A 22,500-nucleotide genomic window follows, 5' to 3' on the forward strand; every position below is an offset into this window, starting at 1 on the left:
CTTTTAGGAGTGAAGAAGAGCAGGATGTGAGCGTGGGGGAGGTGCGTGAAGCATTACACAGAATGAAAAGGGGGTAAAGCAACTGGATCTGACAGAATCATGACAGAAATGTTAAAAGCAGGGATGATATAGTGTTGGAGTGGTTGGTATTTTTGTTTAACCCTTTCAGGGTCCAAGGCCCAAATCTGGAGTCATGCACCAGTGTCCAAGAATTTTCAAAAAAAAATTTTTTTATTTTTTCTTATGAAATCGTAGTGAATCTTTTTGTGAAGGTAATAAAACAAAAAGTACGAAATTTGGTGGAAAATTTACGAAATTATGCTCTCGCGAATTTTGATGTGTCAGCGATATTTACGAATCGGCGATTTTGCCGACTTTGACTCCCATTTTAGGCCAATTACATTATTCCAATCAACCAAATTCTTAGCTATTTCACTAGTATTACTTCTATTCTATCGATTGAGCACAAGAAATCGCCAAGTCAAGTGTTTCAACTACAAAATAAAGTGATCGGAAATTGTTAATTTGGCCAATTTAACACAAAGTTCAAAATATTCCAATTTCAAAAGAGGGTCCAGAATGAACAATGTAGGCATTCCTGGCACTAAACTAACATTTCCTCTGTTCATTAGTTATGTTTTGAGGCTTTACAAATAAATTCCATTTTGATTTTTTATTCACATAATGAATTTTTGTTCACACCAAAAAATAGAAGATTTACTGTTATGCAATACTGTAATAATTGTATAAATATCATCACCATATTTGTGAATGTATATTAGACCCACCAGCTGACGTGTATTAGACGTGTGAGGTCGTTTGTTTACTCTTGAATATCGGCAAAAATTTAACATTTCCGCTACTTTGAGCTCAGTTTCAAGCCATTTCCAATGCTAAAACCAATCAAAATCATCTCTATTTCTGTAATATGTCTTCCATTCTATCAAATGAGACCAAGAAATCGCAAATACAACTATAAAAAACATACGAAAAAACACTGCAAAGTTGCTGTTTTAATCGAAAAATCTTGATTTCATTTTTTTTCTCTCATTATACACAGTGTGCTGCAGGATCTGTTTTATGTGGTGCACACATACCACATAGATGTATTCTCTCATATCTAGGCCCAAATGTACCACTCACAGTTTATCAGAGTGAGCTGAGCTCATGGCGTAGATCTACGGTTTGGACCCTGAACGTAAAGCCGTAGATCTACGGGACGGACCCTGAAAGGGTTAATAAATGTATGAAAGAGGGAAGGTACCTAGAGATTGGCAGAGAGCATGTATAATTACTTTATATAAAGGAAAGGGGGACAAAAGAGACTGTAAAAATTATAGGAGAATAAATTAACTGAGTATACCAGATAGTGTATGGAAGGGTTATTATTGAAAGAATTAGAGGTAAGACAGAGAGCATGATTCCAGATGAACAAGGGGGCTTTAGAATTGGTAGGGGATGTGTAGATCAAGTTGTTGCATTAAAGCATGTATGTGAACAGTATTTAGATAAAGATAAGGAAGTTTTCATTGCATTTATGTACAGTGGTCCCTCGTTTATAGTCGTTAATCTGTTCCTGGAAGTGCGATGATTATCAAAATAGAAGATTTTCAAATCAATTTTCCCCATAAGAAATAATGTAAATACAATTAATCCGTTCCTGACACCCAGAAGTATCAAAAAAACTTTTTTACATGAAATATAGATGTAGTACATAAACAATACAATGGGACATGATGAATGAAACATTAACAGCATAACACTTACCTTTAGAGGCGATTCTTCTTAGTGTATGGAAGACTGGAGGAGGAGAGAGATTGGATTAGTTACTGTTTGGATGGGGAATCCCCTTCCATCAACACCTCAGGTACCAAGTCCTTTTCTGGGGTTACTTCTCTTCTCTGTTTCTTAATGCCACTAGGACCAGCTTGAGAGTCACTGGAGTCTTGTCTCACAAAAAGTGTGTCTAGAGAGCTCTGTTTCTGGAGTCTCTTTAAAACTTCCTTAAAATGAGCCAAGACTTTGTCACTGTACAAGTTGCCGATATGGCTTGCAACATCCTTCTCAGGGTGATGTTTCTCCATAAATCTTTCCATCCTACCCCACATTTCAAAAATCTCCTTAATTTCTGAAGAAGGCATCTTCTTCCATCTCTCTTCCTCCTCCTCTGCAGCTTCTGAGCTGCAATCTGTTGCTGTTCCTGCTGAAGCTCTTGCAGCCCCTCAGTGGTTAGCTCTTCATTGTGGTCCTCCACCAACTCCTCTACATCCTCCAAACTCACATCCAACCCCATGGAACTCCCCAATGTCACAATAGAGTTCACAACTGACACAGGCTCATCAGGGTCAGCCACAAACCCTTCAAGATCCCTCTTGTGGACACAATCTGGCCACAATTTTCTCCAAGCAGAGTTCAAAGTCCTGGTAGTCACTCCCTCCCAAGCCTTACCTATAAGGCTTATGCAATGGAGGATACTGAAGTGTTCTTTCCAAAAATCTCTTAGGGTCAAGTGAGTGTCTGAGGTCACATTAAAGCACCTTTGAAACATTGCTTTAGTGTAGAGTTTTTTAAAGTTTGAAATGACCTGCTAGTCCATGGGCTGGAGGAGAGGAGTGGTATGTGTGGGCAAGAACTTTACTGTGATGAACCTAAACTCCTGCAGAATTAGGTCATCCAAGTTTGGAGGATGAGCAGGTGCATTGTTCATTACTAGGAGGCACTTGAGATCCAATTTCTTTTCCAGAAGGTAATTCTTCACGCTAGGGCCAAACGCTTCATTGAACCACTCGATGAAAATTTCCCTCGTGACCCATGCCTTATTATTAGATCTCCAAAACACACACAATTTACTCTTTATAACATTGTTTTTCCTGAACACTCTGGGATTTTCAGAATGGTACACTAGTAACGGCTTCACTTTGAAATCCCTACTAGCATTAGCACAGAACATGAGCGTCAGCCTGTATTTCATAGGTTTGTGTCCTGGCAGTCCCTTTTCCTCCTGAGTAATGTAGGTCCTCTTCGGCATTTCCTTCCAAAAAGAGGCCTGTTTCATCACAATTGAACACTTGTTAAGGTTTCAGTCCTTCAGCCTCTATGTACTCCTTGAATTCACTTACAAATTTTGTAGCTTCAATTTTGTCCAAACTGGCAGCCTCACCATGCCTTACCACACTGTATGCCACTATGGTTCTTAAATCTCTCAAACCAACCTTTGCTGGCCTTAAATTCACAAATATCAGTACTCATTGCAGGCAAATTTTTTACCAGATCGTCATGCAACTGCCTAGCCTTTTCACAAATAATCGACGTCATAAGACTATCTCCTGCTAATTGTTTCTCATTTAGCCACACCAACAATAACTTCTCAACATCTTCGAGCACTGGTGATCTCATTTTTGTCAGCATATTTACCCCGTTTGCAACAACAGCTTCCTTGATTTCCTTTTTCTTGGCCACAATGGAAGATATGGTTGTATGGGATTTGTTATACATCCTGGACAGTTCGGCCACACGTACGCCACTTTCATATTGTTCAATGATGTTTTTCTTAAATTCAATTGTATTTCTCACCTTCTTTACCAAAGGCTTGGCACTAGGAGCTTTCTTTGGAGCCATGGTAGCTTATTTAGCACTTGCAAGCACTAAAATGAATGGAATAATATGAAATATTTCGTATGAACAAGTGAGGGGACCATTGCTCACAGGTAAACAATGGCACACTGGCTGGGAAGGGAGGCTGAGGTGGCTCAGAGCCATGAGTACGTGTCCAGGACAAACGACAATTAGCGAGTCAACCGACCATTTGTGAGCCAATGTTTGGAAGAAAAAAACGAGACGATTTCTGAAAAGGACGACTATCGAGCCCGTCAATTATCAAGGGACCACTGTATTTAGAAAAGGCATATGACAGAGTGGAACGGGGAACAATGTGGTAGATGTTGCAAGTGTATGGAAGAGGTAGTAAGTTACTAAATGTTGTAAAGAGGTTTTTATGAGGATAGTGAGGCAAAGGTTAGGGTATGTAGGAGGGAAGGATATTACTTCCCAGTAAAAGTAGGTCTTAGACAGGGATGTGTAATGTCATCATGGTTGTTTAATATATTTATAGATGGGGCTGTAAAAGAAGTAAATGCTAGGGTGTTGGGGAGAGGGGTTGGATTAAATTATGGAGAATCAAATACAAAATGGGAATTGATACAATTACTTTTTGCTGATGATACTGTGCTTATAGGTGATTCTAAAGAAAAGTTGCAAAGGTTAGTGGACGAGTTTGGGAGGGTGTGTAAAGGTAGAAAGTTAAAAGTGAACATATATAAGAGTAAGGTGATGAGGGTATCAAATGATTTAGATAAAGAAAAATTGGATATCACATTGGAGAGAAGGAATATGGAAGAAGTGAATGTTTTCAAATATTTAGGAGTTGATGCATCAGCAGGTAGGTTTATGAAGGATGAGGTTAACCATAGAATTGATGAGGGGAAAAAAGGCGAGTGGAGTCTTGAGGTATATGTGGAGACAAAAGAACGTTATCTAAGGGCAATATGTAGTGTAAATATTATACAGAGTATTCGAAGTGTGGAAATTAGGAGACTGTGTGGTGTTAATAAAAGTATTAGTCAGAGGGGTGAAGAGGGGTTGTTGAGGTCGTTTGGTCATTTAGAGAGAATGGATCAAAGTAGAATGACATGGAGAACATATAAATCTGTAGGGGAAGGAAGGCGGGGTAGGGGTCGTCCTCGAAAAGGTTGGAGAGAGGGGGTAAAGGAGGGTTTGTGGGCGAGGGGCTTGGACTTCCAGCAAGCGTGCATGAGCGTGTTAGATAGTGAATGGAGACAAATGGTTTTTGGGACCTGACGAGCTGTTGGCGTGTGAGCAGAGCAATATTTAGTGAAGGGATTCAGGGAAACTGGTTATTTTTATATAGCCAGACTTGAGTTCTGGAAATGGGAAGTACAATGCCTGCACTTAAAAGGAGGGGTTTGGGATATTGGCAGTTTGGAGGGATGTGTAATAGGATGGTATATATATACATAATTGGGGCCCTGATATTATATTCTATATGGAGTTTATTATATTATTTCAGGTTATTTTTTATATTATATCTTTATATATGTTTCTAAGCTGTTGTATCTGGGCGCCTCTGCAAAAACAGTGACTGTGTATGAGGTGAAAGTGCTGAATGATGATGATGAGAGTATTTTCGTTTTGGGGATTTTCTTTCTTTTTGGGTCACCTGCCTAGATGAGAGACGGCCGACTTGTTGGAGAAAAAAAAATTATATTATTATATTATACGTATTATTATTATTATTACGTATTATTAATTAGTACGTACGTATTCTTATAATAATAACTCTTCATTACCATTTGGAATTTTTATTCACACAAAAAATAGAAGATTTACTGTTATTATTGTATTAATTGTATAAATAATGTCAACCCATTCACAACTGCATATTAGACTGGCCAGTTGGACACACATTAGACCGTGACTTCATTTGTTTACTCTTGAACATCGGCAAAAATCAAGCATTTCCGCTACTTTGAGCTCAATTTCAAGGTACTTTTTATGTGAAAGCAATCAAAATCATATCTATTTCTGTAATGTATCTTCCATTCTATCAAATGAGATCAAAGAAAACAAGAATAGAACCATAGAAACCATACAAAAATATACCGCTAAGGGGCAACTAATGGCTGAGAGGTGAACTCCTTTATTTATGGTCCGATTTCTTTCAATTTTGGTGTACGTTAAGAACATCATTCCATTATACATTGCCAAAGTTTCAATAAGATAGTCCGACAAACAAATGAAATCTAATTCCCTAGATCAAGAGCAAGAGCCCCTCACCAGCGTCAAGGAACTCCCCTAAGGCCCGCTCGCATCTGGAAATTTCGCTCGCATCTAGAAGCAAAAAACTGACTGAGCAGCCGCTCATATCTGGAAAAACTCGCATGTGGATGCACTTGTAAGTAGAGGTTCCACTGTATTGTATAAAAACATAATAAAAGAGAATGTAAAAAAATAAACTGGTTTTATTTATCACACTGGCCGATTCCCACCAAGGCAGGGTGGCCCGAAAAAGAAAAATTTTCACCATCATTCACTCCATCACTGTCTTGCCAGAAGGGTGCTTTACACTACAGTTTTTAAACTGCAACATTAACACCCCTCCTTCAGAGTGCAGGCACTGTACTTCCCATCTCCAGGACTCAAGTCCGGCCTGCCGGTTTCCCTGAATCCCTTCATAAATGTTACTTTGCTCACACTCCAACAGCACGTCAAGTATTAAAAACCATTTGTCTCCATTCACTCCTATCAAACATGCTCATGCATGCCTGCTGGAAGTCCAAGCCCCTCGCACACAAAACCTCCTTTACCCCCTCCCTCCAACCTTTCCTAGGCCGACCCCTACCCCGCCTTCCTTCCACTACAGACTGATACACTCTTGAAGTCATTCTGTTTCGCTCCATTCTCTCTACATGTCCGAACCACCTCAACAACCCTTCCTCAGCCCTCTGGACAACAGTTTTGGTAATCCCGCACCTCCTCCTAACTTCCAAACTACGAATTCTCTGCATTATATTCACACCACACATTGCCCTCAGACATGACATCTCCACTGCCTCCAGCCTTCTCCTCGCTGCAACATTCATCACCCACGCTTCACACCCATATAAGAGCGTTGGTAAAACTATACTCTCATACATGCCCCTCTTTGCCTCCAAGGACAAAGTTCTTTGTCTCCACAGACTCCTAAGTGCACCACTCACTCTTTTTCCCTCATCAATTCTATGATTCACCTCATCTTTCATAGACCCATCCGCTGACACGTCCACTCCCAAATATCTGAATACGTTCACCTCCTCCATACTCTCTCCCTCCAATCTGATATTCAATCTTTCATCACCTAATCTTTTTGTTATCCTCATAACCTTACTCTTTCCTGTATTCACCTTTAATTTTCTTCTTTTGCACACCCTGGTTTTATAAAGTGTATTTACATTTGGAGATCAGGAACTGTCTGGGAACATTTGCTTACGTTGCTGGAATTCCCGAGTCTCGAGGGGCACGAGAAAATACTTCAATATAACGCTAATATCAACTCTACGGCTTATTTATCTATCAGAATTGATCTAATATGACATAATAAACACCAAGTAACACAGAAACATGATATATACTCTAGAATGAATAAAATAGGCCATAATATGGTAAGTGTCTAGGACCAGTCTGAGCATATAAAATCATTACTGCCCCTTCCTATAACATGTTCTTTGGTCCTGGGTAAGAGAAAATGGAGTTTTTGAGAGGCTAACTGCACTAGCTCACTAGTTTCATAAGGAAAACACTAACTTATTTCATGAAGCCCACCATTTATTACTGAAGTAAATGCAATAATATTGACAGGAATCATAAAAAAATGATTGTTCTACAATTGGCTTGTAGAATATTGGAAATATTCCAAGTATTTTGGGATTTGTGTAGGAGTAAAGAGCAAGATATTTTGCAAATGTCAAAAACTTAGCAACTTTATTTTTTTGTACAGTAGAATAACTAAAGATAATTTGAGTGAACTCTCGGTTTTCATGTTTAATCCGTTCCAGAGAGATTGGCGAAAATGGAAAGCAGCAAAAATTGAAACCACTTTCCCCATAAGAAATAATGTAAATCCAATTAATCTGTTCCATACATCCAGAAGTATTAACAAAAAAAAAATTTTTTTTTTGCCTTAAAGATAGATTTATATGCACAAAAGTATGAACATTCAACATGACACTTATCTTTATTGAAGGCTGTTGCTGGTGGATGGAAGAAAGGGAGGAGCAGAGAGGGAAGAGAAGGTTATTTTTTGGAAGGGGAATCCCCCTTCATAAGGACTGTAGGTACCAAGTCCCTATCCGAGGTCCCTTCCCTTCTTTGTTTTTTAATGTCATTAGGACCAATTCGAGAGTCACAGGATCCCTGTCGCACAAAATATCTGTCCAGATAGGTCTGTTTCTGGCATCTCTAAGATTTGCCTAAAATGGGACATGCTATTATCATTGTAAAAGTAGTCGGCATGGATTGCAACAGCTTTCTCAGGGTGATGTTGCTCCACAAATGAATGCACCCTAGTCCACATTGCACAAATCTCCTTAATCTCTTAAGAAGGCACCTTCTTCCATCTCTCTTCCTCCTCCTCTGAAGCAATTTCCTGAGCTGTGATCTGTTGCTCTTGCAGATGAAGCTCTTGCAGCTCATCAGTGGTTAGCTCTTGATTGTGGTCCTCCACCAACTCTTCCACATCCTGGCCACTCACATCCAATCCCATGGAATTCCTTAATGCCACACTTGATTGCACAACAGGTGTAGGGTCAACAGGGTCAGCCTCAAACCCTTCAAAATCCTTCTTTTGGACACAATCTGGCCACAATTTTCTCCAAGCAGAGTTCATCGTCCTTGAAGTCACTCTTTGCCAAAGCCTGATCTATAAGGCTTAATGCAATGGAAGATATTGAAGTGATCCCTCTAGAACTCTCTTAGGGTCAATTCAGAGTCCGAGGTTACGTCAAAGCACCTTTGAAACATTGCTTTGGTGTACAGTTTTTTGAAGTTTGCAATCATCTGCTGGTCCATGGACTGGATGAGAGGAGTGGTGCTAGGAGGCAAGAACTTCAGTTAGAAAACTGAATTCCTTAGACAATCGGTCATCCAAGTCTAGAGGATGAGCAGGAGCACTGTCCATTAACAGGAGGCACTGGAGTGGCAATTTATTATCTAGAGGTACAGGTTCCCCTCAACATTCGTGTTTTCAACTTTCAAGGGCTTCACACATTTGCGAATTCCCAGCCGCCAAATCATATTTAAGTTTCCCTCCACCCGCGCGTCTCTACTACCCTCCCTCCGACCCCCGCAACTGGCAGCCAGCCCGCACGCCACTCAGTGTGGCGAGTGTTTTGTTTGTTCATTATTTGCTATTAACCCTTTCAGGGTCGAGAGGCCCTCTCCTAAACTCGTTCTCAGGGTCGAAAATTTTTCGGAAAAAAAAAAATTAATTTTTCTTATGAAATGATAGAGAATTTTTCCTGATCATAATGACACCAAAAGTATGAAATTTGATGGAAAACTTACGGAATTATGCTCTCGTAAAGCTAGCGGTCTCGCTGATGTTTACGCATCGGCAATTTCGCCAACTTTGAGACCTATTTTCGGCCAATTCCTGTGTACTAGTCGACAAAAATCATATTTATTTTACTAGAACTCCATTTTTTCTATCGAACGAGTACAAGAAACCACTCATTTACCAATTTCAACTATCCAATAAAGTGGTTAGACATAGGCAATTTTGCCAATTTCACACAAATTTCAGAAGATGCCAATTTCCAAATAGGGTCCAGAATAAACAAGACAGACATTCCAGGCACTAAAATAACAAGTTCTCTGTTCGTTAGTCACGTCCCCAGGCCCCTCTTGTATTTCTTTGGCTTTCCAATCTGAATTTTTATTCTTACGAAAAATAGAAGATTTACTGTTATGCAGACTTCTGCATTAGTGTAGAAATGGTATAGATAATATCAGCACACTTGTGAAAGAATATTAGACTCACCAGTTGACATGTACTGGATGCTTGGCATGATTTGTTTACTTTTGAACTTTGGTAAAAATTGAACATTTCTGCCACTTTGAGCTCAATTTCAAGGTACTTTTCATTGTGAAACCAATCAAAATCATCTCAATTTCTGTAATATGTCTTCCATTCTATAAAATGAGACCAGGAAAACTAGAATACAACAATAAATACCATACAAAACTACAATGTAAAGTTGCTATATTAATCCAAAAACACGGTCAAAGTTTTTTTTTTCTCATTACGCACTATGTGCTGTAGGATTTTTTTTATACTGAGCACACTGACCACATAGACCCATTCTTTCATATGTAGGCCTGCCAGCTTTCTCTCGCTAGATTTGAAGGCACTAGAATTTAGGCGTTCTAGTACGTCAATAACCCTGGTGCGTAAGCCGTACTAGTACGTTGAAAACCCTGAAAGGGTTAAACTACAGTATAAATAATGTCAACTCATTCATGACTGCATATTGGATGGCCATTCGGACAGGTATTGGACAGTGCCATCATTTGTTTACTCTTGAAGACGGCAAAGAATCGAACATTTCTGTAACTGCTAATAATAATAATACATGTTATTAATAATAATATGATAGAATTAAAGAAGGAAACTGTACAAAAATACGAGGGTTGAAGCAGTGGTGGAGGCATTGTGAGTCAGTTTGGCTTTGTTTATGCTAGAGTGAGCATTAGCCTCCTCGCTCTTCCAAACATTTCACAATAATTCATTGTGTTTGGTGCTTGTAGAATGAGTGTGTTTGCAGTGGTGGAGGCAGTGGTGGAGGCAGTGGTGGAGGCAGTGGTAGAGGCAGTGGTGGAGGCAGTGGTAGAGGCAGTGGAAGAGGCAGTGGTAGAGGCAGTGGTAGAGGCAGTGGTAGAGGCAGTGGTAGAGGCAGTGGTAGAGGCAGTGGTAGAGGCAGTGGTAGAGGCCATGCGTGTTGTAAAAGTCAACTAAAATGCCAGGAACAATGGGCTAGTAACCCCTTTTCCTGTAAAGATTACTAAAAAGAATAAGAAGAAGCTGAAGGAGGTGGGAGAGTTTCAATGGAGAGGAATAAATGGGATTAGGTCAGGGGTTTCAAATAGAGTTAGAGCTAAAGAAGGAGTAGCAATAATGTTGAAGGATAAGCTATGGCAGGAAAAGAGGGACTACAAATGTATAAATTCAAGGATTATGTGGAGTAAAATAAAGATTGGATGTGAAAAGTGGGTTGTAGTAAGCGTGTATGCACCTGGAGAAGAGAGAAGTGTAGAGGAGAGAGAGAGATTCTGGGAAATGTTGAGTGAATGCGTGGGGAGTTTTGAATCAAATGTGAGAGTAATGGTCGTTGGGGATTTCAATGCTAAAGTGGGTAAAAATGTTAAGGAGGGAGTAGTAGGTAAATTTGGGGTGCCAGGGGTAAATGTAAATGGGGAGCCTTTAATTGAGCTATGTGTAGAAAGAAATTTGGTAATAAGTAATACATATTTTATGAAAAAGAGGATAAATAAATATACAAGGTATGATGTAGCACGTAATGAAAGTAGTTTGTTAGATTATGTATTGGTGGATAAAAGGTTGATGGGTAGGCTCCAGGATGTACATGTTTATAGAGGGGCAACTGATATATCGGATCATTATTTAGCAGTAGCTACAGTTAGAGTAAGAGGTAGATGGGAAAATAGGAAGGTGGCAACAACAAGTAAGAGGGAGGTGAAAGTGTATAAACTAAGGGAGGAGGAAGTTCGGGCGAGATATAAGCGACTATTGGCAGAAAGGTGGGCTAGTGCAAAGATGAGTAGTGAGGGGGTTGAAGAGGGTTGGAATAGTTTTAAAAATGCAGTATTAGAATGTGGGGCAGAAGTTTGTGGTTATAGGAGGGTGGGGGCAGGAGGAAAGAGGAGTGATTGGTGGAATGAAGAAGTAAAGGGAGTGATAAAAGAGAAAAAAAGATAGTGAGGCTCAAGTTAGAGTATGTAGGAAAGAGGGAAATTATTTCCCAGTAAAAGTAGGCCTTAGACAAGGATGTGTGATGTCACCGTGGTTGTTTAATATATTTATAGATGGGGTTGTAAGAGAAGTAAATGCGAGGGTCTTGACAAGAGGCGTGGAGTTAAAAGATAAAGAATCACACACAAAGTGGGAGTTGTCACAGCTGCTCTTTGCTGATGACACTGTGCTCTTGGGAGATTCTGAAGAGAAGTTGCAGAGATTGGTGGATGAATTTGGTAGGGTGTGCAAAAGAAGAAAATTAAAGGTGACTACAGGAAAGATTAAGGTTATGAGGATAACAAAAAGATTAGGTGATGAAAGATTGAATATCAGATTGGAGGGAGAGAATATGGAGGAGGTGAATGTATTCAGATATTTGGGAGTGGACGTGTCAGCGGATGGGTCTATGAAAGATGAGGTGAATCATAGAATTGATGAGGGAAAAAGAGTGAGTGGTGCACTTAGGAGTCTGTGGAGACAAAGAACTTTGTCCTTGGAGGCAAAGAGGGGAATGTATGAGAGTATAGTTTTACCAACGCTCTTATATGGGTGTGAAGCATGGGTGATGAATGTTGCAGCGAGGAGAAGGCTGGAGGCAGTGGAGATGTCATGTCTGAGGGCAATGTGTGGTGTGAATATAATACAGAGAATTCGTAGTTTGGAAGTTAGGAGGAGGTGCGGGATTACCAAAACTGTTGTCCAGTGGGCTGAGGAAGGGTTGTTGAGGTGGTTCGGACATGTAGAGAGAATGGAGCGAAACAGAATGACTTCAAGAGTGTATCAGTCTGTAGTGAAAGGAAGGCTGGGTAGGGGTCGGCCTAGGAAAGGTTGGAGAGAGGGGGTAAAGGAGGTTTTGTGTGCGAGGGGCTTGGACTTCCAGCAGGTATGCGTGAGCGTGTTTGATAGGAGTGAATGGAGACAAATGGTTTTTAATACTTGACGTGCTGTTGGAGTGTGAGCAAAGTAACATTTATGAAGGGGTTCAGGGAAACCGGCAGGCCGGACTTGAGTCCTGGAGATGGGAAGTACAGTGCCTGCACTCTGAAGGAGGGGTGTTAATGTTGCAGTTTAAAAACTGTAGTGTAAAGCACCCTTCTGGCAAGACAGTGATGGAGTGAATGATGGTCAAAGTTTTTCTTTTTCGGGCCACCCTGCCTTGGTGGGAATCTGCCAGTGTGATAATAATAAAATAAAAAAAAATATATGCTTCAATGTAAACACTTGATCTACACATCCCCTACCCACTCTAAAACCACCTTGCTCATCCGCAATTCTACATTCTGTTTTACCTCTAATTCTTTCAATAATAACCCCACCGTATACTTTTCCTGTAGATGAATGGTTCAGAGAACCGACAATTTGGCAAATTAGACACATGTGCAACTCTTGGGTATCTTTATTGAGGAAACGTTTCGCCACACATTGGCTTCATCAGTCCATACAAAGGAGAAACGTGAAGAGCAGGAGAATGAGGTCAGTCCATCAATCTTGAATAGAATACAGCATATGAGTGGAGAAGTGGCTTATATACCGTAGTCATGGGAGACGCAGCAGTCGTAGGTGGTGTCACATTTGTCCATGTGGAAGAAGGTCGTGCTCAAGGGTTAGGCAAGCGAAGATACCCAAGAGTTGCACATGTGTCTAATTTGTCAACATGTCGGTTCTCTGAACCATTCATATACATTCCTGTCAGACATTGCAACTTCTTGGGATCTTAATACTTGGGAATTCTTCGCTTGCCTAACCCTTGGGCACGACCTACTTCCACATGGACAAATGTGACACCACCTACGACTGCTGCACCTCCCCTGACTACAATATATAAGCCACTTCTCCGCTCATATGCTGTATTCTATTCAAGATTGATGGACTGTCCACATCGACTCAAGGTTGAGGGACTGATTACCTCATTCTCCTCCTGCTCTTCACGTTTCTCCTTTGTATGAACTGATGAAGCCACTGTGTGGCGAAATATTTCCTCAATAAAGATACCCAAGTGTTGCACATGTGTCTAATTTGTCAACACTTTTCCTGGTGTACTCAGTAAACTTACTCCTCTATAATTTTTACAATCTCTTTTGTCCCCCTTCCCTTTATATAAAGGGACTAGATATGATCTCCGCCACTCTCTAGGTACCTTCCCCTCTTTCATACATTTATTAAACAAAAACACCAACCACTCCAACACTATATCCCCATCTGCTTTTAACATTTCTGTCATGATCCCATCAGTTCCAGCTGCTTTACCCCCTTTCATTCTACATAATGCCTCACGCACCTTCCCCACACTCACATCCTGTTCTTTTTCACTCCTAAAAGATGGTATACTTCCTTGGCCAGTGCATGAAATTACTGCTTCCCTTTCTTCGTCGACATTTAAAAGTTCCTCAAAATATTCTCGCCATCTACCCAAAACCTCCATCTCCCAATCTACTAACTCCCCTACTCTGTTTTTAAATGACAAATCCATTTGTTCCCTAGGCTTTCTTAACTTGTTTAACTCACTCCAAAATTTTTTCTTATTTCATTAAAATTTCTTGACAGTGCCTCTCCCACTATCATCTGCTCTCCTGCACTCTCACGACTCTCTTCACCTTTCTTTTACTCTCCATATACTCTACTATTCTCATAACACTTCTGCTTTGTAAAAACCTCTCATAAGCTAACTTTTTCTCTTTTATCACACCCTTTACTTCATCATTCCACCAATTACTCCTCTTTCCTCCTGCACCCACCCTCCTATAACCACAAACTTCTGCCCCACATTCTAATACTGCATTTTTAAAACTATTCCAACCCTCTTCAACCCTCCCCCCCACTACTCATACTTGCACCAGCCCACCTCTCTGCCAAAAGTTGCTTATATCTCACCCGAACTTCTTCCTTCCTTACTTTATACACTTTCACCTCCCTCTTACTTGTTGCCATTTTCCTCTTTTCCCATCTACCTCTTACTCTAATTGTACCTACAACTAAACAATGATCCGATATATCAGTTGCCCCTCTATAAACGTGTACATCCTAGAGTCTACCCATCAACCTTTTATCCACCAATACATAATCTAACAAACCACTTTCATTACATGCTATATCATACCTTGTATATTTATTTATCCTCTTCTTCATAAAATATGTAATACTTATTACTAAACCTATTCCTACACATAGCTCAATTAAAGGCTCCCCATTTTCACTTACCCCTGGCACTCCAAATTTACCTACTAACTCTGTCCACAACATTTTTGCCCACTTTAGCATTGAAATCCCCAACCACCATTACTCTCACACTTGGTTCAAAACTCCCCACGCATTCACTCAACATTTCCCAAAATCTCTCTCTCTCTCTCCTCTACACTTCTCTCTTCTCCAGGCGCATATACGCTTACTATAACCCACTTTTCACATCCAACCTTTATTTTACTCCACATAATCCTTGAATTAATACATTTATAGTCCCTCTTTTCCTGCCATAACTTATCCTTCAACATTATTGCTACTCCTTCTTTAGCTCTAACTCTATTTGAAACTCCTAACCTATTCCCATTTATTCCTCTCCACTGAAACTCTCCCGCCCCCTACAGCTTTGTTTCACTTAACCCTTTGACTGTTGCAACCCCCAATCCTGAGGTGTCTCCTGGTGTCGCAAAATTTAAAAAAAAAAATTATTTTTTCTTATGAAATGATAGAGAATCTTTTCCCGATTGTAATGACACCAAAAAAACTAAATTTGATGGAAAACTGACGGAATTATGCTCTCGCGAAGTTAGCGACCTCGGCGCTGTTTACAAATCGGCGATTTCGCCCACTTTGAGCCCTATTTTCGGCTAATTCCATTGTTCCAGTCGACCAAACTCATAGCTATTTCTTTAGAACTCCATTTTTTCTATCGATTGAGTACAAGAAACTGCCCATTTACCGATTTCAACTACCTAATAATGTGGTCAGAAATTTGCAATTTGGCCAATTTCACGAAAACTAAAAAATATGACAATTTCAAAATAAGGCCCAGAATGAACAATGCAGACATTCCTGGCTCTAAAATAACATTTTCTTTGTTCATCAGTCATATCTCCAGGCCCCTCTGATATTACTCTTGCTTTCTATTTCGAATTTTTATTCAAACAAAAAAATAGAAGACTTACTATTATGCAGACTACTGCAATACTGTAATAATTGTATAAATAACATCAACCCATTCATTACTGCATATTAGAATGGCTAGTTGGATATTTATTGCATAATCATTTGTTTACTTTTGAACATTGGCAAAAATCAAACATTTCCCCTACTTTGAGCTCCATTTCTAGGTTCTTTTTATAGTAAAAGGAATCAAAATCACCTCTATTTCTATAATATGTTTTCCATTCTATCAAATGAGACCAAGAAAACGAGAATACAACCATAAATACTATACGAAAATAGACCACTAAGTCGGCATTTTAATTAAAAAAAATGGTCAGTTTTTTTTTTCTCATTATGCACTGCGTGCTCCAGGATTTTTTTTATATGGTGCACACTGACCACACAGACCCATTCTCTCACATGTGGGCCTACCAGATTTCTCGTGCTTGATTTGAAGCCGCTAGAATTTATGAGTATATATACGTCAAACACAGTACCTCGTAAGACGTATATATACGGCCGCGACAGTCAAAGGGTTAAAGCCAGGATATCCAGCTTCTTCTCATTCATAACATCCACAATCATCTCTTCCTTATCATTTGCACAACATCTACGCACATTCAGACTTCCCACTTTGACAATTTTCTTTTCTTATTCTTTTTAGTAATTATTACAGGGAAAGGGGTTACTAGCCCATTGTTCCTGGCATGTTAGTTGACTTTTATAACACGCATGGCTTACAGAGGAAAGATTCTTATTCCACTTTCCCATGGACATAAAAGGAAAAGTAATAAGACCAAAAACTATTAAGATAAAATCAAAGAAAACTCAGATGAGCGTGTATAAATAAACATGTACAAGTATGTGTAGTGTGACCTAAGTGTAAGTAGGAATAGCAAAACATACCTGTAATCTTGCATATTTATGAGACAGACAAAAGACACCAGCAATCCTACCATCATGTAAAACAAATACAGGCTTTCGTTTCACACTCACTTGGCAGGACGGTAGTACCTCCCTGGGTGGTTGCTGTCTACCAACCTACTACCACTCTCACTTGTCTGTCTGTAATGCCACTGATGTACAGTAAAGTGCCATTATACTTCATAAACCTCATATTTTTACAAATGTAATATTGTACCTTAAATCTTTTATTTACCTTAATACATGAACATCTTAAAATTAAAAAAAAATATAGCACACATACCTATATCCAGCAATGGCTTCTGGTGATGACTTGAGGGCATCAAGACGATCACAGCAGCGAGTGATGAGGGGGTGTAGCTGAGAGGGTAGGGCAAGACAGATACACCGGAGACACCATGCTGCACTCAACCTTACTGCACTACTTGGATGAAGCAAAACAGCAACTACTGCATCCACTAAATCTGTAAAAAGATGATAATTTTGTTAGCTTTAACTCATGACTGACCCTTAGGGCAGTCTTATCCTAGTCACTGCCTCAGCTATCCTACTTAAATTTTTCCTTGTCAACAGATTTTCCACAGGAATCTCAGGGTCTTTTACTGTCCCTTGAGCAACATTTAATCAATCTGAACACGAATGATGTCACTTGTCCAATAGACATCCAACTGGCCAGTCTAATATGCATTTAGGAATGCACTGACATGATTTATACACTTATTACAATAAAGCAGTAGTCTGCATAACAGAGGAAATGTTTATTTAGTGCCAGGAATGTCTACATTGTTTATTCTGGACCTTATTTTCCAACTGGCAATTGTTGAATTCTGCATGAAACTGGCCAAATTACCAATTTCTGATTACTTTATTTGGTATCTGAAATAAGTAAATGAGTAGCTTCTTGTACTCAGTCGATAGAATAGAAGGAATACTAGTAAAATAGCTACGAGTTTGGTAGACTGGAACAATGGAATTCACCAAAAATAGTGGATGAAATCGCCAATGAGTAAATATTACCGAGACTACTAACTTTACAAGAGCATAATTCCGCAAGTTTTCCATCACATTTCGTACTTTTGGTATCATTACCTTCGGAAAAAGATTCTCTATCATTTAATAAGCTGAAATAATTTTTATTTCTTTTTAAATTCTTCAACCCTGAGTGCAAGTTTGAAAGCAGAGATCTCGACACTGAAAGGGTTAAGAAAGCTTTACTACAGTATGTCCTCTTTTATAAAAGCTACACATTCAATGCAAGTGTGAAATCACACACATTTTATGTTTTATGATGATGGGTATTACTGCCTACTGAAATTCCTAAATCAATAATCACCCTTCTTGTGCATTTAATATATTAGATGACAAATTACTGCACATTTTACTTCCCTCTGTTATGGGACCAAACACACTCAGGATTCCCACCTTTAGTTACTGAATATCACTACTGCACTGTAATTCAATAAGTAATCCAAAAAAATTCTTACTAAGTTGTGTGTCAAGAATTACAGAAGCACATGTAGTGCTGAGGGACTGTAACAGGCATCCCAGTTCTTGTAGTAGACACACCAACACATGCTGACCACCTTCGCCTCCATCTTTGGTACCCTCTCCACTCACATCTAAAAAAAAAAAAAGGAGTAAGAAAAAGTTGTACAAGAAAAGGACATCTCTATTGTTATATCAGTTTGAACAGAAAAAAAAAGGAGGCTCCGAGAGATGTTGATGTAGTAGTACTTGGACTCAACACTTAGTGAAAGAATTACTGGAAATCCACAAATTAGTTAAGGCCAGAGGAAAACTGAAAGCCTTAATGGAAATTATTACTGTACAGCCATCAACTGTTGACACCTCAGAATCCACATCAATACAGGAGCCACAGCCACCCACCTCAAGTCAGTGGTGCCACATCAACGTTCCATACATACTTTCATTTCAACAAGCTACAACTAAAATATAAGGCAATATAAACTGTAGTAATCTGCACCTAGTAGAATATTTAAAAAACTATCATTTGGCAAAATTTGGCAAATTTGGAGGTCTCTGAAACATAATTTTATTTTTCCCATAAGTTTTTTTGTTTACATACAGTTAGTTTCCACAGGGGTGCCAATTTTTCTGAATGCATCCCCTGCATTATAAGAAGGTTTCCTGTGTATAATAAATATAATTTAAAAGATGGGTGGGAATGCTTCTCAGGGGGTCATTTGACTAGTGATGTCTATACACTTCTGGCAAGACAGCTATTAAATGATTGATCCTAAATCCCAAACTTTGTGAGAAACAGACAATGTTGTAAAAAAAAAAAAAAAAAAAAAAAAAAAAAAAAAAAAAAAAAAAAAAAAAAAAAAAATAAATAAAAAAAAAAAAAACCTACTCATGTTAAAAATTATTGGGTTGTGCAAAGTGAAAATGAAATTACTGAGCAATGATAATGATAATCAAATTGTGATAACAATATGATGATCATCATCTTGAGATAAAATGATGTAAAGGAGCAACAACGAGAAAAACCTGCACTTTTTTTTCCAACGAACCGGCTGTATCCCAAGGCAGGGGGACCTAAAAAGAAAAATAAATGTTTCCCTTCTTAAATTTAGTAATTTATACAGAACGGGTTACTAGCCCCTTGCTCCCAGCATTTTAGTTTCCTGTTATGACACACACGACTTATGGAGGAAGAAAACCTGCATAGATTTTTTTAATTTGATTACATACCCACACTATTCATGTGCTTAATAATTAGCTGTGTAATTTCTTTGCAGGCAGCAGTTTGTGTCTTCTCTCCAATCATGCGTCCTAGAGTAGCCCTTAGGATAAAATTAACACATTTGCGTGAATATACTGCATCGACATGGGATGTGGTGGCTTTAGGGCTGGCGACGAGCTCAGTGAGATGGGCCAAGAGGGTTGAAATATTTCGCTCCAGCCATAATGCTCCCAATTCTTGAACAAGTACCACATAGGCCTATGACAGTACAAAAAAAAAAAAGTTAAATTTCTATAAATATGTGTAGTACATCTTTTATAAATGTATATCATGAGCATAGAGCACTATAATAAAAATGATAGTCTATACATACACTTATATATATAATGGAATATTATGGATTACTGCTACTTACCTGGGTGATGCCAACTCTGACTTCACGTGACACTGATGAAGAACCTTTGATCATTTCACCAGTACCTTTAAGAAAACTGCTTCCCCCACGTAAAAATCCTGTCAAGAGCACCGTTAATGTCTCTTCCAGTGACAATAGTTTAACCACTCCTCCTTTACTACTCCCTGAAAAATGCACATAGTGAGGTAAAGAATATGATTTTTGTCTAAAAGCACATAATTTTTTTTTTTTAACAAACCTGCCGTATCCCACAGAGGTGGGGTGGCCCAAAAAGAAAAACGAAAGTTTCTCTTTTTAAATTTAGTAATTTATACAGGAGAAGGGGTTACTAACCCCTTGCTCCCGGCATTTTAGTCGCCTCTTACAACATGCATGGCTTACGGAGGAAGAAGTCTGTTCCACTTCCCCATGGAGATAAGAGGAAATACACAAGAATAAGAACTAGAAAAAAAATAGAAGAAAACCCAGAGGGGTATGTATATATATGCTTGTACATGTATGTGTAGTGTGACCTAAGTTTAAGTAGAAGTAGCAAGATGTACCTGAAATATTGCATGTTTCATTCTTTCAACACACCGGCTGTATCCCACTGAGGCGGGATGGCCCAAAAGGAAAAACGAAAGTTTCTCCTTTTACATTTAGTAATATATACAGGAGAAGAGGTTACTAGCCCCTTGCTCCTGGCATTTTAGTCGCCTCTTACAACACGCATGGCTTACGGAGGAAGAATTCTGTTCCACTTCCCCATGGAGACAAGAGGAAATAAACAAGAATAAGAACTAGAAAGAAAATAGAAGAAAACCCAGAGGGGTGTGTATATATGTGCAAGTACATGTATGTGTAGTGTGACCTAAGTGTAAGTAGAAGTAGCAAGACATACCTGTAATCTTGCATATTTATGAGACACACAAAAAACACCAGCAATCCTACCATCATGTAAAACAATTACAGGCTTTTGTTTTACATTCATTTGGCAGGACGGTAGTACCTCCCTGGGTGGTTGCTGTCTACCAACCTACTACCTAGGAAAATGAGATATATGGAGAGGTATTGGAGGGTGTGGAGGGCTGAGGCTATACAAGAGTGGAGAAGGCACCAGCGGTCTCAGTAATTCAAAAAGCATATAATGTTTTATACTTTTTTTTCAACATGTCGGCCATTTCTCAACAAGGCAGGGTGACCCCCCCCCCCCCCCAAAAAAAAAAAAAAAAAAAAAAAATGCATATGTCTGATGTACTTAGAAGTGCAGTGTCTGCACTCTGAAGGAGCAGTGTTAATGTTGCACATTTATGACTGTAGTGTAAGCGTGCCACAGTGATGGAGTGAATGATGATGAAAGTTTTCTTTTCTGGGCCACCCTGCCTTGGTGGGAAACGGCCAATGGGTTAATAAAAAAATATCTTTATCCATATATACATGTGTAAATTCTATTATGCTCCATCACATCACTATCAAGTAGGCTTTTTCACCAAGAACAAGCCTATGTAATATAAGAATTGGTAAGCTACACAAAAGCCTGATGGTTAAAAAACTTGAGTTTACTAAGCTAAACTCAAGAAAACTGTCCTCTAGTCTTTTACAGCATCATTAATCACGCAGTTTCCTATAATTACCTGAAGTATATCAGAGGAAAACCCCACTGCTGACTCTCACTTTGCTCAACTGCTCTGATCTTTTGCAGAAATACAAGAATCATATGAAAGTACAGTGGAACCTCGGTTTTCGTCTTTAATTTGTTCCCGAGTCTCTGACGAAAACCGAATTCGACAAAAACTGAAGCAATATTTCCCATAAGAATTTTTTATTTTTTTTTTTATTAACACATCAGCTGATTCCCACCAAGGCAGGGTGGCCCAAAAAAGAAAAACTTTCAACATCATTCACTCCATCACTGCCTTGCCAGAGGGGTGCTTCACACTACAGTTATAAAACTGCAACATTAACACCCCTCCTTCAGAGTGTAGACACTGTACTTACCATTTCCAGGACTCAAGTCTGGCCTGCTGGTTTCCTTGAATCCCTTCATAAATGTTACTTTGCTCACACTCCAACAGCAAGTCAAGTATTAAAAACCATTTGTCTCCATTCGCTCCTATCAAATACGCTCATGCACACTTGCTTGAAATCCAAGCCCCTCGCACACAAAACCTCCTTTACCCCCTCCCTCCAACCCTTCCTAGGCCGACCCCTACCCCGCCTTCCCTCCACTACAGATTCATACACTCTCGAAGTCATTACGTTTTGTTCTGTTCTCTCTACACGTCCGAACCACCTCAACAACCCCTCCTGAGCCCTCTGGATAATAGTTTTGGTAATCCCACACTTTCTCCTAATTTCTGAACTACGAATTCTCTGCATTATATTCACACCACACATTGCCCTTAGACATGACACAATGAAATACAATGTAAATCCAATTAATCCATTCCAGACACCCAAAAATATTAACGAAAAATACACATTATAAAGCGAGTTCAATACGTTAAGAAAGCCTAGGAAACAAATGGATTTGACAGTTAAAAACAGAGTAGGGGAGTTAGTAGATGGGGAGATGGAGGTATTGGGTAGATGGCGGGAATATTTTAAGGAACCTTTACATGTCGACAAAAAAAAGGGAGGAGGTAATTTCATGCATTGGCCAGGGAGGTATACCATCTTTTAGGAGTGAAGAAGAGCAGGATGCAAGTGTGGGAGAGGTGCGTGAGGTATTACAAAGAATGAAAGGGAGTAAAGCAGCTGGAAATGACA

At 39.3% G+C, this 22,500-nt stretch overlaps 1 protein-coding gene across 2 annotated transcripts in view; it reads right to left on the reverse strand.

The window, feature by feature from the left end:
* LOC128688991 (HEAT repeat-containing protein 5B) overlaps positions 1-22,500 on the reverse strand; it is a 255,910-nt gene that overhangs the window by 193,608 nt on the left and 39,802 nt on the right. For both annotated transcript variants that reach the window (XM_070087247.1, XM_070087248.1), the window contains exons 6-9: positions 19,753-19,916; positions 19,346-19,595; positions 18,115-18,249; positions 16,914-17,094 (exon numbers count right to left, since the gene is read on the reverse strand). In XM_070087247.1, coding sequence (XP_069943348.1) covers positions 16,914-17,094; positions 18,115-18,249; positions 19,346-19,595; positions 19,753-19,916 — 730 coding nt within the window. The remainder of the gene's footprint in view (positions 1-16,913; positions 17,095-18,114; positions 18,250-19,345; positions 19,596-19,752; positions 19,917-22,500) is intronic.

This window comes from Cherax quadricarinatus, chromosome 21, assembly GCF_038502225.1.
Source record: "Cherax quadricarinatus isolate ZL_2023a chromosome 21, ASM3850222v1, whole genome shotgun sequence".
NCBI lineage: Eukaryota > Metazoa > Arthropoda > Malacostraca > Decapoda > Parastacidae > Cherax > Cherax quadricarinatus.